Source organism: Nannobrachium achirus (genome assembly GCF_963921795.1).
Source record: "Nannobrachium achirus genome assembly, chromosome: 11".
NCBI classification, from domain to species: Eukaryota; Metazoa; Chordata; class Actinopteri; order Myctophiformes; family Myctophidae; genus Nannobrachium; species Nannobrachium achirus.
This window is the reverse complement of record NC_137820.1, coordinates 13,188,621-13,207,979: the sequence shown is the minus strand read 5'-3', so window position 1 is coordinate 13,207,979 and position 19,359 is coordinate 13,188,621. Positions and strand designations below refer to the sequence as shown.

Below are 19,359 nucleotides of genomic sequence, written 5' to 3'. Positions count from 1 at the left end.
GCTGTCAAACTCTTGTCACCGTGCCACCTGTCACCATGGGAGACAAAATACTTTTCTACGAACCATCTTATGAAACAGTCCAAATGGTATGTTTATCTAGCATTTAGATATAATACAACTCCCATACCCAGACCTGCAAGGAGGCAGTACATTTAGTTGTGTATAGTCATCAGTCAAACCTCAAGCCTGTAATAAAAAATAAATCAACTGTTATTGCAATCTTCAGTTACTGGAATGAAGCACTTTGCATTGCTTATATTTCACAGTAAAAGTCAAAGAAGAAAAGAACGAGATGAAGCTTGATATATGATTATCAAATAAAATGCATTATTTATTACACAAGCACAACTTAAACTGTATAAGAAAACATTTAATGTATAAAACAAGATAATTAAAAAACATGTGTGAAATAAAAGATTAAACCATTGTCAATGTACAATATAACACCAATATTTACAGAACTCTTCTTAAAACCAAATATGCAATAAAAAAATCAATGTGCAAAAACAAAGGATCATGAAAATATACTTTCTGTATAAAATAACATGACTATACAATTTATTTGATGAATCAAAAGAAAAACTAGGACCCATCTCGTAGTGGTGTCCAATAAGAACTAATAACCAAAATAACATGACTATACAATTTATTTAATGAATCAAAGGAAAAACTAGGACCCATCTCGTAGTGGTGTCCAATAAGAACTAATAACCAAAATATCAAAGGAAAAACTAGGACCCATCTCGTAGTGGTGTCCAATAAGAAGTAATAACCAAAATATCAAAGGAAAAACTAGGACCCATCTCGTAGTGGTGTCCAATAAGAAGTAATAACCAAAATATCTAACCCATGTAATGTTGGGAGCTTGTCACTAAAATTGAAAAAGGGCATAAGTTGTTAATTCATAATATATGGTTGTGCTCGAAATTATTCAACCTACTCTGAAAATTAGGTTTATTAGTGTAGCCACTGTTCCTTTAACTTTGAACTTGTGAACTACCGGTATCCTCAAAACCGTACTTTTAGGAACATTCGTTGCTTGACCACCGTCTGCCCACCATCCTTATGTGTAACATTAAAAGTTATTCAAATAATATTCAAGTTATTAAAAGTTATTAAAAGACATGTATTTGTCATACTAACAATAATCTATGGTCAAAAGTAATGTAGCTATTCAACCCTGTTACTGTCATTTCAACCCTGTTACCATATCATTTTAATCAAAATGAAACATAAATTACTTAATCAGCACACAAGAGTTTGATCTATTGTCTTTTAAAAAGCTTAAAAAAGGAAAAGGATATTAAACATTGCAAAGGCACTGAATGTTCCTAGAAGTACAGTTTTGAGCATAGTTCACAAGTTAAAAATCAAAGAAACAGTGACTACACTAATGAACCTAATTCTCAGAGGGGGCACAACTGTAGTAGGCTATTTTTGTAAGATTGGGTCTAAGAGTCAAAAGTAAATTTCTATTTGAAATGAATTGCAGTGAAAGTCAAGTGCTTGGAAGGGGAGAAAAAAATAAATAAACAAAACACACTCCAAAAATGTACTCGAGTACTCTACTCAAGTAAACGTCCACGTGTCCATAAACGCCACTGTGGCTCAAATGTCCTGTAGTTCAGGGATTGGAGCTCCTGGCGAGCGGTGCCTGCATCTGGGCTCTCAACAACCTCAATCGTTGGCAGGGTCCAGGTGGTCTCTTGGAGGCGACGCCAGCAGATGGTCCCTGTGGATGGAGAAGAAACACAGGTGTTTTAGTATCAATGTCCAGCTCTTTCTCGACTACAATGCGTAAATATCTTGCCACACAAGTAAATCATACATAGAGTAAGTTATGTCTCGCCATAACTAAGGCAGTTACTAGTTACATACATTATTATATATTCAAACAATGCAATTCACAACTACAACAAAACATTTAATTACAATATTGTTATCCTTGTTTATATTTATTTTAATTTCATCAAGCTTACCATTTATGTACATATTGTAGCATTAGCCCTAAAATTAAGCTTTGTTTTGTGCTCGTATAGGTCGGTAAGCTCTCTCATTAAAGAAATTAAAATAAAAACAAGCACATTTCGCACTTTCATTTAGCGTTCGAGTACATAATTTGTGTACAATGTAACCAGTAACTATGTCACTTATGGTAAACTCTCTATATGAACGTTTTGCCTCACCTTCCTCCTCTGGGCCATCCTGCTGTTGTTGGGGTCATCGATGGCGATGCACGTCCTACTGTTGGCGACGTAGGTCAGCAGGTGGTGTTTGGGTGGCGGTGACCTCACTCCTCTGCAGGCAACACCTTGGTGGCATTCTCCCTGGCAGGAGTCTCCCTTGCAGGTTCTCATTGTTGGCCTACGATTGGCGCCTGTGGTCTGAGACACGTACTTCTGCTGGAGGAAGCCTTGCATACCCCTGCAAAAAGAGAGAGATGACAATAAGCAGAGGGTTAGGGTTATGAACTCCAGTCAATAAACAACAAGGTAAATAGTCACATAAATACAGCACAGAGTAACCTCGCCCACCAGGCTTTCTGAGGGAAAGCCTGGTGATTGTTGATCCGGTCTAGGCGGAAACCACAAACCGAAGAAGTGGCATCGCTTTGTTTTGTTTCCCTCCCCGTTTGTTTCCCCAATCCCTATTAAAATGCTCGAGTAGCCCAGTGTAGTCTTGCCAGTCGCTACGAGTTGGAATAAAAGATGCATATCCCAAACACATTTTTCAAAAGCAAAACTACGCTGCATCAAGGAGTTTATTAGGTAGGCCCTAAAAGTATTTCCTTAAGCACAGGGGAATTATTTTGGGTTAAAACTGAATCCGGTTTGATAGTTCCGGCAAATTGTAGTCCTTTGAGTACTACAACATGACTTAAAGTGGTTTCCTCTTCCGACTGGATCAAAGCTCGAAAATTGAAGTGATCCCAGACTAGCACAGAGAGAACAATGTAGTGCCTAAGGTAACCAATTAACCTAGCATCTGTCTATACAACATGCTAAATACCATCTAAACATGATTCTTAAAGATGTGGTCAAGATAACAAAACCATGAGAACAAGCCTTACTTCAACCAGCCAGTCATGGGTGCACGCTTCTTCTTGGCCACGGCAACTCTCTTCCTGGTGGTGACCTGTGGGGGAGAAGAAAGAGGAGAGTCAGTTTCCGTGTCTGAACTGTCGGTCAGACACGGAAACCAACTCACCTGTTGCTTGGCTGCTGCTCCTGCTGAGGCATCCTTCTCTGGCACCCTCACCCTGGGATTCTGGGGGTCATCGACCAGGGTACACGTCCAGTCGTCCTGAGGGCGCTGGGTCCAAACCCTCTTCAGGACCACCCTGGTGTTTGATGGGTTGTTGGGGTCCTGGATCAGGGCAGACGTCCAGGTGAAGCTGGCAGCATCCTATGGGAGGAAATGGAGACATTAGTAAATTGAGTTCAAGTACTAAATCAATGTCCAAAAGTGATACTTTTCAGGATTCAAATGTAGATAGATAGATAGATAGATAGATAGATAAATAAATGTATCAAACACGCCACTTCTTCGAGCTTGTAGATCTGCTATTTTTGATTCTTCTGTTCTGTGAGAAGCTGTATCAAGTAGGGTAAAAAAACAAAAAGTTAAGAGGACTGACAGCATTTTTGTTTTTAACAATAATGATTAGAAAGAATGTATGAATGAAACTTAGCCAGGAGCCATAAGCTCCTTCATGTGGAAAAGGTTCAGGCATCTTTATCTATTCTCTGGAGGATGTTCCCGGTGCTGCTCTGGGCATGTCCCACTGGAATAGACCCTGGAGAAGACAGAACCAGATGAGGAGATTATATCCCCACGCTGGCCTTGGGAACCCCCAGGATGACAAGTGGCTAATGGTGCCAGGGAAGAGTCTGGAACTGTGGTGGAACTGTTGCACCCTCAACCCGACTCCAGATAAGCAGTTGAAGATGGATAGAACATTATACAGTTGGTTATTTGCACAGTAATCCTCAGTGTTCATGTGTAACTCTGAGAGGGAGTAACTGTAAACGTTTACAGGTCCATTGGTTAGAACTGTAGGGGTCCTTGAAGGGGTCCCCAGCACAATATAGTAAGTAGGCCAAACAAAATCAGTTAATACATAACTGATGTACAAACTCACTATGTGTCATGACTCATTATGCTGCTATAGGCATTGTGAGCATGTAGATCTGCCATTTTCAGGACAGCTTGAAAGAAATGTTGAATTTTAACACAAATCTTTAAAAAAAAAAAAAAAAAAAAAAAAACATTTTCGGATGGGGGGGGTCCATAGCCAAATAATAATAATCTGGGGGTCGTTGACATGAAAAAGATAACATCCTCGTTCGGTCGTAAATGGCCGTTTGTAACAATGAGAGTCAGTCAGTTAGCCCCGTTTGAACCTCACTCTACAGCCGAGTGACTCGGTTCCAAACCGGACCAAAGAGTCAGTAATGTAACCGTTTACGTTTGGTAACATTAATATTTGAACCAGACAGTCCCTTTGGCTAAATTAGTTTTCCAGAGTTAAATTAACATTGAGTGAAACGAACAAACAGTCAGTCGCTTGAAAGATGCAGTACCATTTAAAACGACTCATTATTACAATTTACAATGTAGGCATTTAGTAGACGACAAAAGTAAACCGACATTAATCTAAACGACATCGAACGAAAACCTCATGCTAACGTTTCAAATGAGCCGCCGTTTCAAATGAGGGCCAAAACAAACCGTCTATCAAACAATGTTTATAGTAACGTCTATGCTAGCATACCGTATGCTAACTAAGTTTCCAAATTAGTCTAATACCAGATAGGGCCTAAACAAACCGTCTGTCTAAACAACAACGTGCGCTAAAAACAACATAATTACACGTTTACAGTACATAATAATAAACGGTTAACATACCATCTCCGTGGTCTCAGGTGTCGTTGTTGTTGAACTCGAACTTGTAGTAGAAGTAGTAGTGGTAGGTAGTTGTAGTAGGAAGTAGTAGTAGTAGTAGTAGGAGGAGTAGTAATAAGAGTAGTAGTGGTGAAAAGTAGTCTAGTCAACTGTTAACTCTGCTTGAAAAAATGAACGTCCAGTTCGCAGTTGTCAAAGTGAAAGACTAACGAAAGACCATAGATGACAGGTTCATATTATCAGCTGAAAACGTACCCGTCGTCTGATTGGTTCATTTGACAGCTAAGACCCGCTGTGATTGGTCAGATCGGGAACCGCCCCCGTCGCGTGCGGAGAGAGAGAACTACAGCGGAGTTAGCAGACCTACAAGCTCACAACGCGACGCACCTGCACCGCTTTGAGAGTTTGTAGATCTGCTGTTGTTGTGTTCTCGGTGCAGTTAACGCGATGTTTGTTTTTAAAATGCAACATGTTGTTTCCCTGGTTGTTTCCCATAATGCAGGTACGCACTGCTGCCACCATCCGGCGGGCGGAGTCAGGTTAGCATAGCACGGTACTTTTCAACTGGCAGAAGTTCGTCAACATTAACAACACTGTTTAGCCATTATTAGTAGTAGTAGTAATAATACATTTCCCACAGAACTTGGGATTCAAATGTGTGTCAAGATATACCAAGAAAGTGAGTTGTATGTTGTATGCTTTTGAAATTGATATTATCCTAGTCTAGATAAAGTACTATGTCTATGTTCTATCAGTCTGTCTTTCAATGTTATATGAGATACTTAAAGTGTGGTTCCTGTGGAAATAAGCCTCGGCTTTCTAGGATCTCCTTTTAGTTGACCTTGTACCAGTGATTTGTACTGTCATGAAACTGTACTTGTTTCTATTGCAATCTTCTAATAAATTCTTCAATCAATTCTTCAATGTGTATGTGGACAAACTAAACACACCTATCTGACAGTGACCAGCAACTGTTTTCAGTGGTGGTAAAAGTAGGCCTACTCAATGTTTTAAAAAGTAGGCTACTCATGCAGAATGTCCCATTTCAAGTTTTCAGTAATTATTGTATAATAATCTTTTGAAAATAGCAGATCTACAAGCTCACAATGCTTGCTTTACTCAACGTTTAGTTTGCATTACACACTGAGTAATAAGACTAGTTGTTGAACAACGATGATCACAGCATACTGTTTTTTACTCAACTGATGTGATAACATGTTGAGTTTTTAAGAAATCTGCCAATCTGGACCACCAGTATGTGCTGCTGGGTTTCTTCCTATCATGAGGAGAGGACCCACAGTACTGCTGGTTTTGAGCTATATAGGACTATTCTGCCCGACATGGGCATTGATTTATTTCATGCCCATACATTATATGGAGCACTTTTGTTTCTGTCTGCCTGTCTCTCTTTTATGCCCATATATGGTGTTCCGTGTCCAGGCCAGTCTGTGACGTCACGACTATGATGTCAGAGTACAGACAGACATTTGGTAAATTAGACGCCTTACATGCGACCTTGCCCTTGGCCAGTGATGTATATCGGACCAGTTACCCATATATGGAGAACCCTATATGGAGAACCCTGGTACCCATGGAGATCCATATATGGAGATATGCTGTGAGAGCCCAAACATGCTTACTCAGTTATTTGTTATGTTAAAGTCCTATGATGTCTATGACACCATACCCTTTTAGGCCCATACATTGAGATCCCTGTCTGTAGAACCAGCCACACAGATATGGGCTGTCTTGGCCATATATGGATTATGTTAGTGTGGTATGTGGCCGATGTGGCCTCCATATATGGGCATGCCCATATGAAGTCCTGTTAGATACAGGCTTGCTTAATATTGATGATCAGGGAACTCCATATATGGGCATAAAAGGGATTCTGTTAGTGTGACATCACAGTGAAGCCAGAGCGTGATGTCAGAGCGGCAACCCCTTAGAATTACAGTGTCAGGCGTGACAGAGATACATACATAAGGACAAGCTGTGACCGTTCACATACTAATCTGCGGTTGCAATTAAAGATCACATGTTTGATTGGACTTGAGAGTCTAAAATGCACAAATTGCGCATTCAATCAATGTGATTTTGATGATAATTTGTCCAGTTGTCTTTGTCTAAAATTCTGTTTTAATGTATTTTTGAAGGTTTTCAGAGTACCACTAGAGAGCCTACCTCAGTATAATAATGAACACATGGGGACATACCTAGGTAAGTGGAGACAGCTTATTTAAAAAGGCAGACAATTATGTCTGTTAATGTTCCTGTTAAAAAGTAGTAAGTAGTAGTAACTGAGTAGTTATTAAAATGACCCCAAACATGTTTCATGGTGAAATATTCCATTAACTGTTGCACCCCTACATCAATGTCCTATTCTGGGGTCCTTTGTGTTTAGCTGACCCAAAATGTATTTTCTCTCTACCCTCGTGAACAAGGAGATGGCAAGATGGAGAGCAGTGCAGTCAGCAGACATGGGCTTGAGGAAGACTAAGAGTGAGTGCAGAATGCAGTTGTTGGACATGTTGCAGGGGCAGATGGAAGAGCTGTTTTCCCTCAGCCAAAAGGCAAGTTATTGTCCTGTCAACAGATGGCTTTGACTTTTAATTTTCACATTTCATTTTCAGTTCTCAATATTCTTTTTTTCAAAATGTCATGTAAATCAGTCAACTTTTAATACATTTTGTTTATGTATACATTGTAAATTTATATAGTTTAAACAAAGTTATTTTTGTTTTCTCTTTCATTTCATTTGGAGTCATAGTGAATGTATTAACATTAATATCCCAACATAATTAATATAATGTAAGATCTATGGAAGAAGCAAACACTGTGCTCTTATTTTAGTGGGTCAAATGAAATAATTTGAATAAAAAGATCTTCCAGGATTAACTTCTTGGATAAAAATATCAAGTTATGATTCACTCTACTACCACAAATGAGAAGTGCATGTTATCATATGAAGGTTTCGGCATAATTATCTACAATTTTCACAGGTTTTATTTCAGACAGAGGCATTGGCCAGCTCTATTGCTCGTTTTTGCTCCTTCACTCTCTATAATCATGTAAACGTTTTCCAAAATATGTTTCTGTTCTAATAGAGAACAGGAACAGCTTTAATACTTGCTGTAAGATGCATGTACTGTACAACACCGACAAGCAGACAGACAGGCAAAACAAGGGACAAGCAGCAAGGGACTGATAGACAAAAAGATGTACAGTAGTGATTCTGATTTATGTCACGGACCCCAACATTAATGTGTTTGACCCCATACAGATGTTTAAAAATGTCAAACCAACAAGAAAAAAGGATGTACAACACATGTTGCTTACATTGCCAAAGCAAGTGTCAAAATAAAATAAAAACAGTTGAAAATGGGGAACATTTTATATACAGTTTGAGGGGGTACAGCATTGTGTAAACAGAGCTATGTCGCATTGTCGTTTTATACAGGGTATAAAGCTTTTGGGACAAATAGCAGATCTTTTTCTCAATACGATTTAAATACCGGTAGTATAAGAAAAGGAAAAACTCTGATTTAAAATGTGTTTAAAGCTAGCGGCTTTATTTAATACTGTATGTGCAGTAGGTCTAGATGTTATTGTCAATCAGTGATTTGGGTGGTTGTGTTCCAGTCTCTAGCCTTCATTTATATCGCAACAGTCCACACATCTTGCTGCTGTGTTTGCACATTGTTGTATTTCTCACAGTAGGTATGGGAGTTTCTTTTGTTGTTGGTCATGTTTTCGAACTCACTTTGGTTGGTAGCCTATATCAAGGCTTGGTACAAAATTCATAATACACAAAAGAATATTTTCACATGGATATTATGTTTGCAGGGGAGGCATCACATCAGTGTGATCTCTGTTAATGTTGCAATAATGGATAACAGATATCTGGAAACCTGTAACAGCAGCACATGTTTAGATGTATTCTCATCTTGACCACCGGTCAGCAGTGTTGGTTAATCCACTTTCTCTCACAAAGTCTGTCTGCTTGTTATTACTGCTTACAACGGTGTCGTGTGCCAAAAATATATATAGGAGAAAATGAACTTTTACACAATAGATTTTTATGGGTCCCATAATTTCCTACACTTTGTTTTTGATTATTTCAAAGCATTTTCAATAAAAAAAAAATCCCCAAAAAGCTAATACTTTCATGAATTAAAAACAAAATTCAAATAAATCTATTTTCACTAGTTTGGGACCCGGGCAAACGTCTAATCGCTCTTTTGGGTCTTGCAGACACGACTTGAGGACAGTCCTCTTATTTTGTATTTATTTAATCAACGCCCTCTGCAAAAAACGGCAGAGGGCGCTGTTCCCCCTTCTGTTTGACGATGAGTTCCCAGATTGGCTCGAACTCCGGGAAAGGATTCAGTTGTCCTTTTCGTAGGCGTAGCTCAAACTGAACACGATGGCGGCGCCCACAGTTTGTTTTGTGTTTTGATCATAAATCGTAATCATGTCTTGACTGTTTTTGCGCAGATTTAGAGTAGACGGGGGTAATCTCAGAATGGAGGCTGCTGATGACGAACCGGAGCCTATAAGGCTGAAATCCATAAAGAACAACAGAACATTTACTGTCCCTCAAAAGGATAGGGTAAGGAAGATAACCAATTGTTTTATTTACTGTCGCCGTTAGCTGAGGAAATTCTGTTTGGCAAGGAACTGTTTGTCTGTTCCATCAGTACCGCTACAGTACCCAACTCGTTTTAGAACCCATTTACAACCACTTAGGCAAGTGGTTCTCAAAGTGGGTTCCAAGGAGCCCTGGGGGTCCTTGGACGAGGTTCCAGGGGATGCCCAGCAAAATAAGTTAATAAGCTGCATCAAAAATAGTGCTGCATGACATGACTAAACCCAAACGAGTCAAAAACATCACTGACCAACTTGCATGCACCTGGGTTAATATACTTTTCTTTTACTAAAATGTGCTTTCTAAAGAAGAAAGTCTTGGGAAACGAAAAATATATACGTAATAACAAAGATGTAAGCTCTGAATGCAGCAAAACATTAACAGTTCACAGTTCATCTAAACTTTTTAGATGCTTTTCCTTTTTTGTAGTTTTCTTTTTTTTTTTTTTTCGTTAAATGAGTATTTGTTCCTTTTTCTTGGGTCTGACTTACTGGCAGCAGGCATTGCTACCAGTTTAACTAGTATCTTAAAACATTGTTGCCCATTTGCTGTATGTTGACAAGACTTTATCATTATGTTCCTTGCTTTTAAGGAGGTGATAGCTTTTTTCAGTTTTGGGCTTGGCCTTTTGGGGGGGGCATCCATCCATCCATCCATCTTCAACCGCTTATCTGGAATCGGGTCGCGGGGGTAACATTTCCAACTGAGACCTCCAGATTTCCAACTTCCTCCACTCCCTCAGGGAGTATACCGAGGCATTCCCAAGCCAGTTTGGAGATATAATCCCTCCATAGTTTTTTTCAGTTTTTTCAGTTTTGTACGTTTTTTGTGGGAAACATTATTCTACATGTTGCTTTATAATTAATTTCCCGGCACACTTTCCCTCTCCCTTTTCAGTTTGGGAACTGCAGGAGTGTCAAAGAGTTTGAGAAACTGAACCGAATAGGTGAAGGAACCTATGGCATTGTGTGTAAGTTATTGCTGGTCAAGTTGGCGTACATTTAATGTACACCAGGGTTCCCCAATTACTATTCCCCAAGGGCCGAATTATGTCTAGAGTACCAAGCCGAGGGCCACAATATTGCAGGGGGCGACGGTGGCGTTCCCACTACTCCAGCGACAGTTCAGTGATCCTTGTTGTCGGGTGAAAATCTTGTATGTATGTCCAAAAAACATTAGTTTTGCATTTATCATTTTAAAAATGATTTAAACTAGTGAAAACAGCCGATCTACAAGCACACAACCGAGGCGTTGTGTGCTTGTAGATCTGCTGTTTTCACTACTTTTGTGCGACGGCCTTGTATGATTTGCGAAAGAACGTACACATTTGGAGATACAAGGTTTCCACCTGACAACGACGATATACTAGTGTTGTTGCTGCTCTTATACCACCATTATTACTGGGGTTGGTGGGGGCCAGACAGTAGCCCCCCGCGGGCCGCAAATGGCCCGCAGGCCACCTATTGGGGAACCCTGATGTACACCATACAACATCAACTTCACTGGACTTGCCTGATTTGGAACTGTTCATTAGATAACACACATGTTCCTCCCTTTTCCCGCAGACCGAGCCCGGGACACCAAGTCAGATGAAATAGTAGCACTGAAGAAAGTCCGCATGGACAAAGAGAAAGATGGTAAGACCATTGCTGTAATAAACTTAGATTTCCTAACAGAATAACCTCAAAGCTCATGTTCTCTATGTGGCAAGAAAGGTGCAAACAATGGAGAGGTGTGTGCGTGTGTGTGTGCGTGTGTGCGTGCGTGCGTGCCCCAAGTTTGTGCATCTACCATTGTTTGTGTTCAAGAATTTCTTGTTAAATGTGAACGCAGATAAAGATGTTAAATGTGTGTGCCTATTCGTGTCTTTATTTGAGTGTGACATTCCTGTATGTGTATTATTGTTTATTGTCTATGTGATGTGTTTGGGATTTCCATTCTCTCGCAGGTATCCCTATCAGCAGTCTCCGGGAGATCACACTGCTCCTGAGGCTGAGACATCCCAATATAGTGGAGCTGAAGGAGGTAGTCATAGGAAGCCAGCTGGAGAGGTAACACACGCACGCACACACACACACACACACACACACACACACACACACACACACACACACACACACACACACACATATACTGTACACAAAGACATGTACAGAAATACACATGATCACTGCACACAAGGGCATTTCAGAGAGAGAGAGACTCCAAAGTAAATCTGTGAGTCACATACTGTATGTGACTGAATGTGTATGAGAGAAAGAGAGAGATCCTGGAAAAGACCAGTTTCACCGATATGAATAACCTTTTTTGATTTGCAGAGTGACCCCCTCACTATTAGGTTCAAGCATTCAAACCTGTACCATTTTCTTGCTTAACGGCACACATACACTTACCTGCCGGTTTTGTATTCGTCTCTGTAATGAATCAGGATTTTATACCTGAAAGCTCATTGATGATGTTAGTGTTTTGTTGGGTAACAGTGAGAGTTCTGCTGTTTTTAGCTTACATCAAATCTAACATCACAAATTCATGTTGAGATATCAAAGAAAATAAATAAAACATATTTTGTTTGTCTTGTTTAGCCTGTTTCTGGTAATGAGCTACTGTGAACAAGACTTGGCCAGTTTACTGGAGAACATGCAGACTCCATTCACTGAGGCTCAGGTAGGTCAGAGTGGAAAATGATGTCTAGATGTCTATAAATGACACAAACTATTGTTTCCTGTCTTTCAAGAGGTATTCATATTTAAAGGGGACATCCAGACTAAAACATATCCCCCTTAATTTGCCTTTTTTCACAAATGTTCCTACCCGGTTTGGTGGATTTCTGTTATTGTTGCTCCTCATCCGAGTTTTGACGACCACCTCCTCACATCTAAAATGGGGCCGGATGGAACTCGTCCAAAAGCGCTTATTCTGGCCGCTCCAAAGTTATTTTTTCTTCATTAATCGTCTCTTTATAGTTCCCTGAGACCACACAAAGTGTTTTCAGTCCACATATTGAAGGGGATGAGAAACGGGCTGTGTTTACTTTCCAGAGAGCTCAGGCGGGATTCTAGCATATCGCGAGACTTTTCGGTTACTACGCTTTTAGCTTAACTTCTTTTAGCGCAAAGAAGGCTTATTACAGCCATTAAATACACAACAAGGCATTGTGGTATAAATAACTAAAAAATGGCAGCAAAAGAATATAATTTAGTTTGTCTGTTGATCGCTAGAATCTAGTAGTATGACTGAGAAGATAACGTACGCTTCTTGCGCAGTAAGCTTCTAGAATAGCCTTAGTTACGTACCTACGTTATGTAGCTGCGTAGCTACGTAGTTACGTAGCTGCCCTTTAATAGCTGTTGTTTGAGAGTGTCCTTGGTCTTAAGAGCACATTTAGTTTGGGTCTTTGTGTTCAGTTCCATGGTTTTGCTTATTACGACTGTGAACTAATGCTCAATTTACTTTGATAATGCCAGGTGAAATGTATTGTCCTTCAGTTGCTGAGGGGCATAGAGTATCTCCACCATAACTTCATTCTACACAGGTATGGCTGACACAAATCATGATTATTTCATTTTACATAGCGATTAATTGTCCCTCAAATAATTACGATTATCGATTTAATTGTTTCGTTGAACATCATGATAAAAAATTACATTTCTGTTTGGCTTTTAGGCTTCATAAACAAAAGGTGCACAGGGCAGATATGATGAATAACATAATTAAATAACTTTATATAAAACGTGCGCTATTTCCACAAATGTTTTTATTCCACTCAAATAATTGCAATCAGGCTATATGTAGTAATTGTGACGGGCCTATTACACAGGTTGGTCTCTGACACTCACTGTTATTAGAATTATTAGATTGTGGATCACAGGAAGGCAAAGTATGACAAAATAGTGGGAAAACCAATGATGAATTGAGTTTTCTCTGTAGGCTAGTTAACTATATATTCTGACTATATTTTTAACTGCCCCATCATTTTATTTTTTCTTAGTCAGTTCTTTATTTATTTATATCGGACAATCAAGAGAAAGTTTCCTAACAGCAGACATAGGTGGACATGCAACACAGGTCGCCTAGTGGAATCAAACCAGGGATGTTGTGACTTTGATTATGTGGTCGACACTATCCGGTGCTCCCATGAAGATTATAATGTATTGACTCTGTGCTGTATGTCTTGTTACCAGGGACCTGAAGGTGTCTAATCTGCTGATGACAGACAAGGGCTGTGTAAAGATAGGTGAGTCATCATTATAACATAATAACTACCACCATCTCTTAACCACTGGTGGTCCTTGCAGGGGACAGTGGGTGTTGTTTTGCTTTCTTTATTAAAGACCGTGTGTCATGCCCCGAAAATTAACATTATGATACAGTAGGTCACGCGTGGTCTCTGTACATTCTGAAAACGGGGCGGGCTGTAACGCTGCTCTCTGGCACTCCACGGTGTGGACTCTCGCCATCGGAATGCTTCTCTCAGCTGACTGCTTATGACGTTTTTTTTCCAATAGCCCTGTGTGCCAATGACGGCTTATGACGGTTTTTGTGTTTTTTACATAGAAAAAAAAAAAAAAACATTTTTTTTTTTCTAAAGATGTCAAAATGACCTGAGATCAGAGAGATGCTTTTCTCTGTTTGTGTGTTCGCTCCCTCGTTTAGCTGATTGAGAAAATGTGTGTTCATGTGTGTCCATTCTAGTGGATGGACACTTTTTTTCATTCAAACAGCTCTATCTCTGGAACCATTTGTCCGATTGCCAAAATTCTTTTTGCCACTGAATCACAACAACTGTGTCTGTTTCTGTGGGGAAAAAAATTATGAAAAAAAAATCTTTTTTTTTTCATTGCATAGTAAAGAAAAACATACAAAATCTCGGCACAGCTACCTTGGAGCCATTTTGGCATCTGGCACAGAATGAGTTAACAATGTTGCTGTAACTAAGATATTTGAGTAGTAATATATCATTTTCATATACACAAATCTAGTAATAAAAGAAGGTTTTTTTAGTGCAAGGAAGCTGCTGCAAGCGAGTGGACTCAGGGGAGACGGGGCGACGGAGCGGACGGACAGAGTACAATATACAGTACAGTTGTACAGCTCTGTGACATCATCATTCATATTAGCTAATCAGATTTACCCTTTTTTTTATGACATACAGCCTTTAAATGTGGGTAAAGTCCTTTGACACTGTAACAGTGATGAAGGGCAGTGCAAATAAACGTGACTTGACTAAAAGGTTTCTCACTTTTCTCTCTTCACAGCTGATTTTGGCTTGGCCCGTATGAACGGCATACCCATGCAGCCTATGACCCCCAGAGTGGTCACACTATGGTAAGTGGTGTGTGCGTGTATGCATGCTCCATAGCTAAACCTTGTAATTAGATTGTCCTTGTACTGCCCTTATCCTCTTAATCATTCTAATTAAAGGACAACTTTTAGTTTTTTACAACAGGGGTTCATATTTTAGATTGTAATTAAAGAATATAAAAGATGAGTGTTAAAATTGTTTCATTTACTTCTTTTTATGGTTTTAGAGAATCTTATTTCAGTGGTTGGGGGCATGCGTACAAGTGGCTAAATATGTCATTTTACACAGAATAAGCACATTCCCAAGATACAACGCAACCTTTCATGGTTGGATGTGACTTATGGGTCTAGAAGTGTTACTGTAAATAGCAATAAAGAAACTGCTGGCTTATTGTGTCTAAAAAGACATATTTAGCCACTTGTACGCATGCCCCCATGCGTACGCATGCCCCACATTTTAGCACGGTAAACGCGATAAAACAATAGAACGAAGCAAATGAAAACATTTTAACACTCACTTTTTCTTTTCTCTAATTACAATCTAAAATATGAACCCTTGTTGTAAAAAAAACAAAGTTGTCCTTTAATTCATGCTCATCAGCTCATCTCCCGCTGATTCTCTGATTGTCTCTGTGTCTCAGTCTGACTGTCGCTCATCATTTGAATGCCTGTTGTTTGACTGCCTGTCTTTCTCATTGTCTTAATGAATTTCTCTGTTTGTTGGCTGACTGGCTCACTTATCCAATGCCTTCCCCCTCATGATACTGACAGCCTGGTTGACTGTGTTATTTGCTTGCCTGACAATTGATCTTTACATTACCTGTCTACTTTTGTCTATCTGCACATCTGTGTCTCACGCTTTACGGCGTGGCTCCTAGGGGCTGAGCCATCTATGAGAGTGTCTATGTGCGAGTCTGGGGATAATCTTGGAAACTGCTGGACAGATCAGTGCCAAATGTTAGGTGCACACTGCCAGTAGGCCAAGGAAGTCAATTTCATATATAATAATATTTAACTTTTTAAAACCTTTATAATTGAAGTCAATGGCTGTCGAATCAGGTTCAAACCTTGCTCAAATATGGAGATGGCAGATGTAACAATATTGACATATGCAGTTCAAGATACACAGCGAGAACTGATCTTCAACTGAAAAACCTGACCAGGGATATCAGTTATTTCTTACAGCAAAGTATAATTTAGGCTTTATCTGTCTCTTTCTCACCAGGTACAGAGCACCAGAGCTCCTCCTCGGGACCAAGACACAGACATCAGCACTGGATATGTGGTGAGGCTCCACGCTCTAACATCATTAAAAAGCAGACATACTGTATACTGTCTATTATATAACACTAGCCCTTACCCGTTCAAAGATATGAGCTCCGAAATGATGTGCAGTGTGTGGGTTATGGGATGTGCACTGTGCACACAGTATATGAGGGATGGAAAGTAACTTTAACTGGTGCTTGCATGCTAATATGTAGGAGCATCAATGTAAGAAATACCCGTTCCATTTAACGGCTACAGAGATACTGTGTACCGATCTGCATGATTTTTGGACAACATCTGTAACAGGGCCAGAACCGCCCCCCCCCGCCCGCCCGCCTGCACCCCCACCCCCCCCCCCGTGTGTGTGTGTGTGTGTGTGTGTGTGTGTGTGTGTGTGTGTGTGGGGGGGGGTTTGTGTGTGATTGTGCATGGCCTGAACAACAGCGCCCCTCCCTTAACTCTTATACTGCTTTGAACGTTCCCGTTCGCCCCATTTTTGACGGCCCGATAATGCCAATTGTACGTTCTTTGGCTCGTTCTTTTGTACCTTGGTTTGATGTCTGTAACCTGTTGAGGTGTCGCGCGGGTGTCTACCGTTGAAACAGCTCCCATAAAAGTACTCTTAAAATCCAACTGGACGTTAACATCAATGGAGTCACAACACTGTTCCATGTGTTTTTCTCTGGATCTATTGCTCTGTAGCGACTCATCAGCCTTGAACAGCCTTGACAAGCAAGCGTCGAGCTGAGACCATTTTCACATTAATTCTTGCATGAGGCTGCCCCCTACTGCTGGTAGAGCCACGGCACACTCTTTAAGAGAACATTTCAAAAAAAATAATAATACACCTTTGTCTATATCATCGCAAAGGTAAGGTGCTTTTGCTGGCACAAAACCCAATAATAAATAACAACATCTGGCAGAATAAGAGTTAACATGTGTGGTCACAAAAGGTACTGTAGGCTAAATAGATATAGATACACCATAAAAATGCTAATATACAGCATACGATTTGTGAACGTGACAAACGGGCTTCACAGTTATGTCAGGTGTGTTCATATGCTGATGGTGATGCGATTTCAGATCAATTGCTCCAGCCACTGAGGAGAAACGCTGTGACAGACAGACAGACAGACAGTCACTCACTCACTCACTCACTCAGACATTCGCAAAATTATTATATAACATGTAACACAAGGAACCTATTTTTGACTAAAGAACAGGCATTTCAAATAAACATCCTTGACTCTGTGAAGGCCTAATCTTAGTGTGTTGGGGCTTTTCCTTTTTTTCTTGAAACATTTTTTAATTGAAATGAATGAAAAGTTGTGCTTTTTTTGGTTTTAAACTTTTAAAAATCTTTTGAAATAAGATAAAACGAAACAAGAAAGGGAGGGAAATCTACTCACGACCCACAAAAATTGGTTCCACGACCCACAAACACAGTTGGGAAACAGTGTGTTAGCTGATGTTGTTTGTCTGCAGGGCTGTAGGCTGCATCCTGGCAGAGCTGCTGGCACACAAGCCCCTGCTGCCTGGTAGCTCTGAGATCCAACAGGTGGACATGATCGTTCAGCTGCTGGGTACACCCAATGAGAGCATCTGGCCTGTAAGCATTCAACCCTCTGAATATGGATTATGTGTAATAATAATGACATAAATCAGTCATGACCAGATTAACCTAGTACCCCAACGCTTTAGTATTTATGATGGTAGATGCATTTCATGCACCATATTATAATGTTCTTAATTCAGAAATAAATATAAGGTTCTGAGGCTGATATTCGCTACTAAATACTAGACAAAATGTGTGTGCGTGTGCGTGCGCTTGTGCCTGCAGGGTTTCTCTCGACTCCCTCTTGTTGGCCAGTACAGTCTGAGGAAGCAGCCGTACAACAATCTGAAGAACAAATTCACCTGGCTGTCTGAAGCTGGCCACCGAGTACTCAACCTGCTCTTCATGTACAACCCACAGCGAAGGTACCGACTCTACTCACACATACACATCACACATAGGTACATGCACGCCAAATAAAATCCTGACCTCATGTCTTTTTTTTTTAAATTAACTTCAGGGCTACTGCCAAAGATTGCTTAGAGAGTTCCTATTTCAAGGAGAAACCTTTACGTAAGTACAACAAAGAGACCTGTTGATTGCTCAAATACAAAAGGTGACCCCTAGTTGTCAGTGTGTGTTGGTACTTAGTCAGCCTGTGTTCTCTGCTCTTTCCAGCCTGCAAGCCTGAACTGATGCCAACCTTTCCTCACCACCGCAACAAAAGGGCTGCTCCACCAGTAGAAGCACATGCAAAGCGAAGCAAAGTGTGATTGTGACAGCGATATCAAATCACACAGGACTGAACTCATACATTGATCGTCTTTTAGACGACTATTGCATATATGCACAGACGTTTTTAATACGTTTTGTTGTGTTTTGATAAAATAAAGTATTATGTTTAGTTTATATACAGATATAGAGCAAATCAAAAGTCTAGGCCAGCTGGTGGACGGTGGCACAGCTCTGCATGATTCTGGGTCTGGTAGACAGGTCTGTGTTTTAGGCACGATTCAGCTCAATACAGTACAACTTGAGCAATTAAAATGTAAAATGGCTCAAACAGCTGGACAGTCCGAGGACAAATTCCAAGTATGTGCAAATGTACCTTGCCAATACCCCTACAACAACAACTAGGGGCTACATTTATTATTTATCATTACCTTGTATTTGTAACCAAGGTAAGGTATATGCTCTAATACACAAATACACTGCTTCAGCAGTTGGCTCATTGCTGTATATTTTTGGCCTGTATATTTAATAAGGAAATGGTAAGTCGTTTTGTGACAGCTTTTCTGAAGGGCCACATTTGGACCAGCTTTTGGCTCTAGGCTTTGTTTTGTGGGGACCAGCCAAATCAAGTACAACAATTAAGTAAAATGTGCGAACGTGGATTGATTCAACAACATAGAATGCTTGTCTTTTGTCTTCCCACTTTGTCTGCTACTTCTGAACTTGACTCAGCCATAGATGTAAGAAAAAAGACAATTATTAAATTGGATGTGTGTTTTCTCTGTTCACCAGATTTATTATAATAAACGTTTAATTTAGTTTGCTGCAATTGAGTTTTTTCAGACAGTTTTATTTTTGCCAGTCGCTGCGAGTTGGACTTCGGGACTAAAAGATGGATATACCAAAACAAACTTATCAAAAACAATAAGCTAAAATATGCCGCATCAAGGGT

At 40.0% G+C, this 19,359-nt stretch overlaps 1 protein-coding gene across 1 annotated transcript; it reads left to right on the top strand.

Moving 5' to 3' along the window:
* The first annotated feature begins 9,334 nt into the window (after positions 1–9,334).
* On the top strand, positions 9,335–19,220 carry cdk10 (cyclin dependent kinase 10). Its single transcript, XM_080736597.1, has 13 exons — positions 9,335–9,517; positions 10,451–10,523; positions 11,119–11,190; positions 11,502–11,604; positions 12,136–12,217; positions 13,018–13,085; positions 13,735–13,787; positions 14,809–14,878; positions 16,080–16,139; positions 17,606–17,729; positions 17,961–18,100; positions 18,196–18,248; positions 18,354–19,220. The coding sequence occupies exons 1-13, from the start codon at positions 9,431–9,433 to the stop codon at positions 18,446–18,448; spliced, it is 1,080 nt and encodes a 359-aa protein (XP_080592723.1). The 5' UTR covers positions 9,335–9,430; the 3' UTR covers positions 18,449–19,220.
* The last annotated feature ends 139 nt before the right edge of the window (positions 19,221–19,359 follow it).